This window comes from Coregonus lavaretus, assembly GCF_964263955.1.
Source record: "Coregonus lavaretus genome assembly, chromosome: 6".
In the NCBI taxonomy this organism is placed as follows: domain Eukaryota; kingdom Metazoa; phylum Chordata; class Actinopteri; order Salmoniformes; family Salmonidae; genus Coregonus; species Coregonus lavaretus.
This window is the reverse complement of record NC_139993.1, coordinates 5,186,644-5,197,405: the sequence shown is the minus strand read 5'-3', so window position 1 is coordinate 5,197,405 and position 10,762 is coordinate 5,186,644. Positions and strand designations below refer to the sequence as shown.

The 10,762-nt window shown below is 44.1% G+C and overlaps 3 protein-coding genes across 4 annotated transcripts; 2 read left to right on the top strand and 1 right to left on the bottom strand.

Moving 5' to 3' along the window:
* The first annotated feature begins 86 nt into the window (after window positions 1-86).
* Window positions 87-3,158, top strand: LOC311130471 (protein phosphatase 1 regulatory subunit 27-like). The gene is made up of 3 exons (XM_084163209.1): window positions 87-1,146; window positions 1,654-1,804; window positions 2,286-3,158. Exons 1-3 carry the CDS (start codon window positions 915-917, stop codon window positions 2,413-2,415), a joined length of 513 nt encoding a protein of 170 aa, XP_084019335.1. The 5' UTR covers window positions 87-914; the 3' UTR covers window positions 2,416-3,158.
* Window positions 3,159-4,504: 1,346 nt separating this feature from the next.
* Window positions 4,505-7,474, bottom strand: LOC311130470 (anaphase-promoting complex subunit 11-like). Its single transcript, XM_084163208.1, has 4 exons — window positions 7,397-7,474; window positions 7,114-7,209; window positions 6,726-6,845; window positions 4,505-4,852 (listed from the first exon to the last, which is right to left on the bottom strand). The coding sequence occupies exons 2-4, from the start codon at window positions 7,205-7,207 to the stop codon at window positions 4,707-4,709; spliced, it is 360 nt and encodes a 119-aa protein (XP_084019334.1). The 5' UTR covers window positions 7,208-7,209; window positions 7,397-7,474; the 3' UTR covers window positions 4,505-4,706.
* A 33-nt stretch (window positions 7,475-7,507) lies between these two features.
* Window positions 7,508-10,448, top strand: LOC311130469 (THO complex subunit 4-like). 2 transcript variants are annotated; one of them, XM_084163206.1, is made up of 6 exons: window positions 7,508-7,897; window positions 9,107-9,265; window positions 9,381-9,528; window positions 9,655-9,718; window positions 9,835-10,027; window positions 10,128-10,448. In XM_084163206.1, the coding sequence occupies exons 1-6, from the start codon at window positions 7,664-7,666 to the stop codon at window positions 10,140-10,142; spliced, it is 813 nt and encodes a 270-aa protein (XP_084019332.1). In that variant the 5' UTR covers window positions 7,508-7,663; the 3' UTR covers window positions 10,143-10,448. The 2 variants fall into 2 exon arrangements, with proteins under 2 accessions (XP_084019332.1, XP_084019333.1); XM_084163207.1 differs by having other exon boundaries at window positions 7,538-8,763.
* The last annotated feature ends 314 nt before the right edge of the window (window positions 10,449-10,762 follow it).

The following is a 10,762-nucleotide window of genomic DNA, read 5'->3' as shown; positions in this document are numbered from 1 at the left end:
AAAATCAGCAGGGGATCAAATACTTTTTTCCCTCACGTATGCCAGTAAATAGGCTATAACTAGGGCCCAATGTTTCTAATGGTTATAACACAGTAAGTACTCCAGTCCGTAACTATGATTCAATGAAGAATCAGTGCCAATTTTTAAGTCGTGCTTACTGGATTAGTCTCTTGCAGTGAATTTCCCACGACGACCAAACTAAAGCCCTTTTGACTGGTTATTACCTTTCTGTAACGTTAATGGTATGCATTGTATATGACTTTGACAGATTAATTTGCCCAAGTCTTTCTAATTGAAACGGTTTATCAACATTGTTATTTTCAACAGCCCAGTCATGACACTTCACCCCCTCTTGGCCCTGTGCCTAGCATTGGCATCTATTGACAGTAAACCATTTTTATGTCCTGTTTACTAGAAGGTTCTCCCCCTTCAGTGGTGCGTGACCAGTGGCTGTCATGCATCTGGGAGGGGTCAAGTTCAAAAGCAGGGGGGAGGAGTGGGTGAAAACAGAAGCTGTGGTTACTGCTACTGTCATGGCTGGCGATCCAGTGCTTGTGACAGGATGGTAGGAGGAGGGACCCGCTTCCTAGGGCCACTCATCTTCCAATTCTAGTACTTGACCTGTGAGGTGATGGAACCTAAAATAGACCAGCAGAGAGTATATAGAGGTCTAGACGCAGGCCCTGGATTTCAGAACAGGATTTGCCCCACTGTCTGAAACATACAGGACACTGCACCACGAGAGCTATTGACAAGAGGAAAGGCTTTTTTGAAGGACATATCTTGAATGTCTAATTTCACTGCCTTTGGTTTATTTTACCACTGAAAAAGGCTTGAAGAGTTTCATCTGAAATCCTCTTCCGTCACTGGATTTCACAATTGTTTTATCTTTGAGCAAGACAACTTTCTCGAGGATGAAGTACTACCAGTACCCAGTCTCCCAGTCCATGGGCATCAAGGCTTATGGCCCCAAAGAGTCCAGCAGCTCTTCTTGCGCCCGCTCCTCTCCACAGATCAAACCGGTCCGCAGCGTCCACTTCCCCAACGACATCGTGTTCCAGGACTATGTCCGGCAGGGTGAGCTGGACATGATCGGACTCTTCATCAGAAAGAAGAGAGTCAGCCTGGAAACCATCTACCACTCTGGTGAGTCACCATGAAATCAGAACAAAATGGAAACCATTTTAATGCATTCAAGAGCTTGAAGCATCAGAAGTGTCTTCATGCTCTGGTTAGATTTAAACTGGGCTTAACAGTTCCAAATATTTTTTATTTTTTTTTGTCATTTAGCAGACGCTCTTATCCAGAGCGACTTACAGTTAGTGCATACATTATTTTTATTTTTTTTCATATTGGCCCCCTGTGAGAATCGAACCCACAACCCTGGCGTTGCAAACGCCATGCTCTACCAACTGAGCTACATCCCTGCCGGCCAATTGTGTGCCGCCCCATGGGTCTCCTGGTCGCAGCCGGCTACAACAGAGCCTGGACTTGATCATTTCTAATGACTCCAGTATTGATGCATTGACTTGAGTCTCTGTAGCACATACAGTAATGGACTTATGCCTCAGTATAAACTTTGTTCATTGAGTGTTCCTTCAATGAACCTGTACTGATGCTATTTCACATCCATTCCCATTGACGGCTCTGCAGGTATGGCAGCGATCCATGAGGCTGTCCTCTCTGGGAACCTGGAGTGTGTGAAGCTGCTGGTGAAGCACGGAGCAGACATCCACCAGAGAGACGAGGAGGGCTGGACACCTCTCCACATAGCCTGCAGCGACGGATTCCCTGACATTGCCAAGTGAGTCAACGCACCTAGCATACCCACACATCAACAGTCACTAGCTTTATTTATTTATCCACACACATTAAGCGAGGTCAGTGGGCTAGCACAACTGGGTCTTGAGCCGATGTACTATTAATATCAACTTCAAGCCTGACTAACTTGTATTTATGCTGCTGGCCATACCATGTCAATGCAGCATCCCTGCAGTTCAGGAATTCAATGCACTTCAGGATAGGTGAAGATTCAGATTTGTACGTCACTAGGACGCAGCTCACACTGCCGGTTTAGTGTCAAGCACTTACAAGGAAGACAAACCAAAACATGCATTGGCTGAATTTTGAGTAGCCCTCATACCCCAATAGCAGTAAACTACACTGAGGATCTGCCACTTTCCTCTAACCCTCTGAAGAATCTCACGTTTAACTATCTCAGCACGGCACATACCATTGGGTACTTTCTTTCCTGACAATGCAGTTTTTTCTGCTTCTCCCACCAGGTACCTGCTTTCTATTGGCGCCGACCCTCAGGCGGAGAACGAGTGTGGGGAGACACCTGCCGATCTCATCGACCCAGAGTGCACGGGGGTTCGGGAGCTGCAGGTGCTGCTTGGGGTGGAAGACGACTGAGCTCTCCTCCTCGTCTAACCCTAAAACTCCACTGAATCTTCAGTCTCTTTCCTCGTCCAGGCCTCCCGGTTGCCCCTCGACAATGGAATGAAATGGACAGATCGGTAGAACATCGTCATTCAGTACCCTCCCTCGAGGTGGTCCTGGAGACATATCTGGTCTGGTGGGAGGAAGGAAGGAGGCCAGCCAACAGTAGATGGTTGCCTTTGAGAATGAACTGAACTGTTGCTGGAAAGGGGCTCCTCCCAGGAAATTTCAGCAGGCATCGCTTTGTAATGCTGTTTGCAGGTGCAGAAGTTAGTTTGAGCTTTTGTACTTTTTTATACAGGGTGAACGCAGCACTGAAATGAATTAGATAACAGTATGGTAATCAGCTTTTCTAATTGCTTTATATAGTTGATGTGTGAAAGCTTTTTTGGAAGTTGTGAAACATGGATCTGTCGTTGTCCTCTGACACGTAGGGCCATTCTGCAATAGGGCCTACTGCCCACCACAGTAAACCAATGTGATAGGTCAACTCTACCTACTGACAGCGTTTATAGTTCAAGAGTTGTCATTTACATCATACGACTTTTCAATTTGAAATGAATACCCTGCATATGTACCACATGAATATGTACCCTGCAAACTGTTTGTACTCTAAAATGTACGACATGAATGTTAGTCTAACACTTTACCTCCAAACTTTTGCAAACACCACTGGAATGGCAAATTGTGTGTTTACAATTGCTTTTACAATCATAATAAACCGTGTGCAATCAATTGTGGTTACACCGCTTTGTAAATAAGTTATTTTATTAAAATTGTTTCATACAAAAACAACTTAGTGATCTATTTGTCTTTATCAACTACTGGTATAAGAACTTGACAAAACTGTTTGAAGAGAAAGAAAATGTATTATTTTTACTTTAATTTCAAACTACAGTAACCAATCTTGGTTCCAATTAACCTTGGTGGACTGAGAAGCATTCCTAACATTGAAGCAAGGTACAGTTCCCGGTAGGATGGCTCCAGCCGGGGATCAAGTTAATGCTTGTTAATTGGACCAGCTCTCTGCAGGAGGTATTTATCCATGCCTCTGCACAATGAGTACTGTACAGTATTGGCTGAGGTGCTGCTTTCTGATGGATTTAGAGAGACAAGTTGAATTTGGGAAAGGGCTGAGGAAATCTAAAGCCAAGTCAGGGTTGTGGTTTAGCCACAAGAAAATAGCCCATCAGTATCATCAAGAGTGGAAGTTTCCCGTACACCACATATCTAGCATCAAACTATCCTACCCCTAACCTATTAGTGGGGTGTATGTATCTGATCCTATATGAGTGGTTTGAAATACGTTTCTATGTACTTCGGGTGTGGCTCCACTTTTGGTTTGTTCTGTGTGGTCCTGACTGTCAAAACAATAGGGCATGTACACTGAGTGTACAAACCATTAGGAACACCTTACTAATATTGAGTTGCACCCCCGTTTGCCCTCATAACAGCCTCAATTCGTCAGGCATGGACTCTACAAGGTGTCAAAAGCGTTCCACAGGGAAGATGGCCTACGTTGACTCCAATGCTTCCCACAGTTGTGTCAAGTTGGCTGGATGTCCTTTGGGTGTTGGACCATTCTTGATACACACGGGAAACTGTTGAGCGTGAAAAACTCAGCAGCGTTGCAGTTCTTGACACTCAAACCGGTGCGCCTGGCACCTACTACCCCGTTCAAAAGCGCTTAAATCTTTTGTCTTGCCCGTTCACCCTCTGAATGGCAAGCATACACAATCCATGTCTCAAGGCTTAAAAATCCTTCTTTAACCGGTCGCCTCCCCTTCATCTACAGATTGAAGTGGATTTAACAAGTGACATCAATATGGGATCATAGCTGTCACCTGGATTCACCTGGTCAGTCTGTCATGGAAAGAGCAGGTGTTCCTAATGTTTTGTACACTCTGTGCAGTTTCTCAGGGGCTATAGATACCAATTCAATGAATTTGCATTGATTAATCAATGGTCAGCTTGTTAAAGAGGAGAGTTACTCTCATACAATGTAAAGACCTTTGAGTTTGAGAAAACCGCTATTTAAAATTAAATTGGTAGCAGGTCAAGATTAAATCCTAATCATACATTTATTCACATTCATCATTCACACACCCCTCCACAGAATACAAACGACGACAGCCTCCGAGAAAAACAAAGTAGCTGGAAATGTACAAAAAATAAGCATATGTATACTGAAACGTTAGAATCCTCTGATTGTGACGCATCAGTCTGTCTTTGAAAGGCATTCAAGTGATGTTGTCCGGATGAGCTCATTCTTTGAACTTCCACTCCTGCCGACACATTGGGCACTGCTGCTGGACCTGCTGGGAGTTGAGCCATTTGAGGATGCAGTGCATGTGGAAGCAGTGGGAGCACTGGCCCCAGACCAATGGGCAGTCATCTCCAGGAACCTTACCTGGAAAGTAGACATTATGTTGCTGAAAGGTCTCCCCTCAGAGGATAAGTGTCCATATAGTCACAACGTTGAACACGTCATGATATCAAACGACAATTTATGCATAACCGTCAAGATATGAAGGCATCAATAGACATACAGTGCATTCGGAAAGTATTCAGAACCCTTCACTTTTCCCACATTTTGTTACATTACATCCTTATTCTAAAATTGATTGTTTTTTCCCCTCCTCAATCTACACACAATACCCTATAATGACAAAGCAAAAACAGGATAAGAATTTTTGCTAGTTTATTAAAATAAAAAAACTGATATCACATTTACACAAGTATTCAGACCCTTTACTCATTACTTTGTTGAAGCACCTTTGGCAGCAATTACAGCCTTGAGTCTTCTTGGGTATGACGCTACAAGCTTGGCACACCTGTATTTGGGGAGTTTCTCCCATTCTTTTCTGCAGATCCTCTCAAGCTCTGTCAGGTTGGATGAAGAGCGTCGCTGCACAGCTATTTTCATATCTCTCCAGAGATGCTAAATCGGGTTCAAGTCCGGGTTCTGGCTGGGCCACTCAAGGACATTCAGAGACTTGTCCCGAAGCCACTCCTGCGTTGTCTTGGCTGTGTGCTTAGTGTCGTTGTCCTGTTGGAAGGTGAACCTTCGCCCCAGTCTGAGGTCCTGAGCGCTCTGGAGAAGGTTTTCATCAAGGATCTCTATACTTTGCTATGTTCATCTTTTCCTCGATCCTGACTAGTCTCCCAGTGCCTGCTGCTGAAAAACATCCCCACAGTACGATGCTGCCAGCACCATGCTTCACCGTACGGATGGTGCCAGGTTTCCTCCAGACGTGACGCTTGGCATTCAGGCTAAAGATTTTAATCTTGGTTTCATCAGACCAGAGAATCTTGTTTCTCGTGGTCTGAGAGTCTTTAGGTGCCTTTTGGCAAACTCCAAGCGTGCTGTCATGTGCCTTTTACTGAGGAGTTGCTTCCGTCTAGCCACTCTACCATAAAGGCCTGATTGGTGGAGTGCTGCAGAAATGGTTGTCCTTCTGGAAGGTTCTCCCTTTTCCACAGAGGAGCTCTGTCAGAGTGACCATTGGGTGTTCTTGGTCACCTCCCTGACCTGTGGTAAATTCAGTTGATTGGACATGATTTGGAAAAGGCACACACCTGTCTATATAAGGCCCTTCTCCCCTGATTGCTCAGTTTGGCCGGGCAGCCAGCTCTAGGTAGAGTCTTGGTGGTTCCAGACTTCTTCCATTTAAGAATGATGGAGGCCACTGTGTTCTTGGGGACCTTCAATGCTGCAGAAATGTTTTGGTACCCTTCCCCAGATCTGTGCCTCGACCCAATCCTGTCTCGTAGCTCTACGGACAATTCCTTCGACCTCATGGCTTGGTTTTTGCTCTGACATGCACTGTCAACTGTGGGACCTTATATAGACAGGTGTGTGCCTTTCCAAATCATGTCCAATCAACTGAATTTACCACAGGTGGACTCCAATCAAGTTGTAGAAACATCTCAAGGATGATTAATGGAAACAGGATGCACCTGAGCTTAATTTTGAGTCTCATAGCAAAGGTTCTGAATACTTATGTAAATAAGGTGGTTCTGTTTTTTGTTTTTAATAAATGTGCACAAATGTCAAAAAACCTGTTTTCACTTTGTCATTATGGAGTATTGGGTGGAGATTGCTGAGAATTTTTTTTGTGTGGAAAAAGTCAAGGGGTCTGAATACTTTCCGAAGTAACTGTACATGCACTAAGGACCATATTGAGTTTGTGCATACATTCATTTCAGGGACTTAGTATGTTGATGAGACATGTCGAATAACTCAGTAGTTAGTTAGTAAGCAGCTTTATATAAAAACTCACAGTCTGGGCAGCAGCCATTAAAAGACATTCTGCAGATCCCACAGTTCTCATCATTGGCCATCCACAGCCAGGATGCCACGCCGTTCCACTGCTTGATTTTAACCTTCATCTCCCGTGTACCTGATCCGCACACGTATGAATGTTCAAATGCTTTGGTTCAATGTGGTTTAGGCTAGCCTAGCTAACGTTAGAACTCTTAACGTTGGCTTAGTAGTTAGCTACCGTTACAGTAACCAGACAGACAGCTAGCTATACACAGTAGGTCATTTAATGTTTGCTCGTCTAGAAAGCTGTGGTGCACCGCCACATGATGTTACTTCGCTGTTGACATTTGGAATAACTAGCTAGTAAGTAATATGGCAAATGTATTCAAATTCTAAAGTCCTACCTTGGATTTTAAAATGAAGACACGAAACATTTCCTGAGAGTTCCCACACATTTAACATTACATCCTCGAATCGGGGGAAAACATCGCCACCCATGCCTGTGGAGGATCAAAGGAGGTTTTCAAAAGAGGTACAATACTGCCATCCAGAGCATGTAAATATATGTCTCGTCTTTTCCTTTCGTTTATTTGCATTTGAGAAAAATCTAAAAATATTGTCAAAAATAAATATATGATGGTCTCTTTTGACTATTTTGATTATACACTGTCCCCCCCAGAAAGGTACCTTTGTGATTGCAATGCTGGATAGAGGCACTAGATATCAGCAGAGGACGTTGGTCGTGAAAGAAGCGCTAAATCGAACGGAAATGGTAGTAGGAATGCACTTACGTCACTTACTACAATTATCTTTAAGCCCAGTCACGTCACTCAAACTTGAGCTATTCGCCATTGATCAGCACAGAGGAAAGCCGATAGATTTTGCTAACAAAAACTACATTCTAAAAGTTCATTTTCCAATTATTTGTTGATCTTTAACACGACTAGTGCCACCATGGCTGATAAGATGGATATGTCTTTGGATGACATTATTCAACAAAGTAAGAAAGGTGGAGGTGGCCGCGGAAATCGAGGAGGCCGCGGCCGAGGATCATCGGGTCGAGGTGGGAGTGGAGGCCGACCCGGTGGAGCTGGCTCTCTAGGCCGGACCGGCGGATCCGGGCCCATGAGGAGTCGACAGAACTTCAGCGGAGACAGAAGCGACAGCAGACCCACGCCATACAGCAGGGTAGGAACACGGAGGATCACAGAAAAAGGAGGAATGGCAGAGGCGACGACGACGAATGTTACATAATTTAGCCGATCTTGTTAAAATGTGCTGCTACACATACCAGGTAGTTCGCAAAGTTGCTGATGGATGTGGAATTATCAACGGGAAGTGCGCTATAGGGCACAACCCAAAGAAGAAAGCACTGTTCAGAAACGTTTATTCCTTTGATAATGACGTACAAAGTCGTGTTTGTGGGCCCATGGTCTACATTGCATTTCCCCGCTTCAGGTCAAACAGTTGCCAGCCAGCACTATTGAATGTTACTGATGTTCATGTCCCAAGTTTCTGGGAGTGAACGTTAACTAGCTAACTAACAACATGTTGTTCATCCTCGTGGGCCACATCAAAACGGAGCTGATCTGCATTCATAAGCTAGCTAGCCAACACTTGTTTGTGTAGTTTGAATGCAGCTGGCCCAGATATTCACCTTTGGTCTTCAAAACGTGTACCTCGTGGGTGTTTTGGTAGTCCACAAATTCTTAATCTCATTTGTCGGCCCTAAATTTAAAGTCCCAGATTTGTCAAATTATCAAGAATTGGACTGTTTACGCAACGAAGCTAACAAAATGGCGACACTCAAAATGGATGTTCAGTCAACTGGGCCACCATTCCTGTGCCACATTGAGTTTTTCTTTGTTTCATACTTTGACCCAGACTGCAAAGCACAACACCCCAAAGAACTTTATTGAACTTTCTACGGTCGGTTAAGGGAGCATGACACAATGACTTTCACACGTTTTGAAGGAAGGATTTTTCTTTGGACTTTTTCTACACTTGGAGGAGTTGAAGAAGAATCTGGATGTGGTCCTTGCCATCGAGCTCAAGTCTGTTTTTTGTTGTTGTTGCCTACACTGCCATTCTAATTACCTACACAACCTTCAAACCATCTGTAGGGCAGGAGCCATTTTGACTTTGAAGTCCTGCCATCCGTCCTACTAGCTTAGTTTTGGTTCTTTATTTCCTATATTAATTTAGTTGTTTTTATTAAGTAATATGTGTGCTGTTACACTGACCATAAATCCACCATAGACCAATGTATCTAAATGATAGTGATGATGCAAGATTCTCCTGCCTGCCTAAGCAACTGACTCAAATGTGCTCAGTCTGATCAGCAGGAGCAGGGGAACCAGAAGTCAGCAGATGCATTTTCTCATTGTACCTTTACAGCCCAGAGAGTTGCCGGACAAATGGCAACACGACATGTTCGAAGGTGGCTTCGGCGGTAATGCTGGCGGTGGTGGGGGAGCTGGAGGTGGCGGTGTGGAGACTGGCGGCAAGCTCCTGGTCTCAAACCTTGACTTCGGTGTCTCTGACGCCGATATCCAGGTAATTTCTACAGTCAATTGATAGAAAGATGTCTGCCTATTCACCAAACCGTTTTGACGTTAAACATTAATTGTACCGGCCATGTTTCTTATTGTGTTTGTAATGTTTTTTTCAGGAGTTGTTCGCGGAATTTGGTACATTGAAGAAAGCGGCTGTTCACTATGACCGGTCTGGCCGCAGCCAGGGAACCGCTGACGTCCACTTTGAGAGGAGGGCTGATGCACTCAAAGCCATGAAACAGTACAACAATGTACCTCTCGATGGTGAGCTTTATTTGGAATTAGTTGATTAATATTGTTTTGAAGCTTGTTTGTCAAAAAATAATAATGTAGTAATTGATTAACCCTTCTGAACAAAGATGCCTAATCTTGTTTTCCCTTTGCTCACAGGCCGCGCCATGAGCATTCAGCACGTCACGTCACAAATCGATACCCAGAGACGGCCTTCACAGAGGTATGTGATGATTCTATAATAATTTTTTCCTTGTCATGTACGATTGATGTAAAAAAAAAAAAAAATGTCTAGTGATTACCAGTTGTTACTCATTGATTCTTTGAACCTGTTTGCAGTTCAAATGGAGGCAGTGGTGGATTCAACAGAGACAGAATTGGACGCCCCAATTTCACAGACAGGCGGGGAGGTGGAGACAGGCGGGGTGGCGGAGGCTCCAGGGGCAGGGGTAGAGGTGGACGTGGTGGTGGCAAACCGCAGCAGTTGTCTGCTGAAGAGCTGGATGCCCAGTTGGATGCTTACAATGCCAAGGTAAATGCATGAAAGTATAGGCATGTCAATTCTTCAATGTAAGTGACTTGATCTTTGTAGCTGGAATTTGGTCCTAATTTTCACTTGTTTTTAATTGCAGATGGAGACCAGTTAGAATTCCCAGAAGCACTCATTGGAATCCCTCACCTCATCCCTACCCATCTTTCATCCTCTGCCGCATCTGAAGCTGGTTATTGTGGACTTGGACCTGAAAAATGGATTGATCTTTTACACTTACTGTTCTTTGGTGTCATTTTAATGTGTGGCTGGATCTTGCTTTTCTCCCTTTTTAATATTATGAACACTTTTTGTACCATTTTATTTTTGGGACGATTGTAGGTTTTTGAGGGGGAGTTTTTTTTTTGCCCTCTGCCTCCCCTTCTCCTTGTGCATAGTTGTAATAAACCTACAAAACAAACTGTTCCAGTGTATTTTCCTCTTGTTGGTGAAGGTATGTACAACACTATGGGCTGGTTTCCCACACAGATTAAGTCTATTAAAGATTAAAACTATTTCAGTGTAGATTCTCCATAGAGCTTACGTTTAGTCCTGGACTAGGCTTTATCTGTGTCCAGGAAACCGGCCCTACAAACCACAAGCCTGAAAGGCGCTGCATGGTCAATATGACGTCTGCATTGGCCTTGCAGCATTTATGGTGATACAACCTCTGCAGAAGTCAGGGCATTCATACTTCTTGCGCAGAGCTTACATTTTAGTCATTTAGCAGACGCTCTT

Coding starts and splice junctions, on each gene's coding strand:
- LOC311130470 (XM_084163208.1), bottom strand. CDS start 7,207: ATGGGTGGCGATGTTTTCCCCCGATTCGAGGATGTAATGTTAAATGTG. Junction 6,846..7,113: donor TCTTCATTTTAAAATCCAAG/GTAGGACTTTAG, acceptor TGTGCGGATCAG/GTACACGGGAGATGAAGGTT. Junction 4,853..6,725: donor TAATGGCTGCTGCCCAGACT/GTGAGTTTTTAT, acceptor TCTACTTTCCAG/GTAAGGTTCCTGGAGATGAC.
- LOC311130471 (XM_084163209.1), top strand. CDS start 915: ATGAAGTACTACCAGTACCCAGTCTCCCAGTCCATGGGCATCAAGGCT. Junction 1,147..1,653: donor GGAAACCATCTACCACTCTG/GTGAGTCACCAT, acceptor ACGGCTCTGCAG/GTATGGCAGCGATCCATGAG. Junction 1,805..2,285: donor GGATTCCCTGACATTGCCAA/GTGAGTCAACGC, acceptor TTCTCCCACCAG/GTACCTGCTTTCTATTGGCG.
- LOC311130469 (XM_084163206.1), top strand. CDS start 7,664: ATGGCTGATAAGATGGATATGTCTTTGGATGACATTATTCAACAAAGT. Junction 9,266..9,380: donor TCTCTGACGCCGATATCCAG/GTAATTTCTACA, acceptor TGTTTTTTTCAG/GAGTTGTTCGCGGAATTTGG. Junction 9,719..9,834: donor CAGAGACGGCCTTCACAGAG/GTATGTGATGAT, acceptor ACCTGTTTGCAG/TTCAAATGGAGGCAGTGGTG.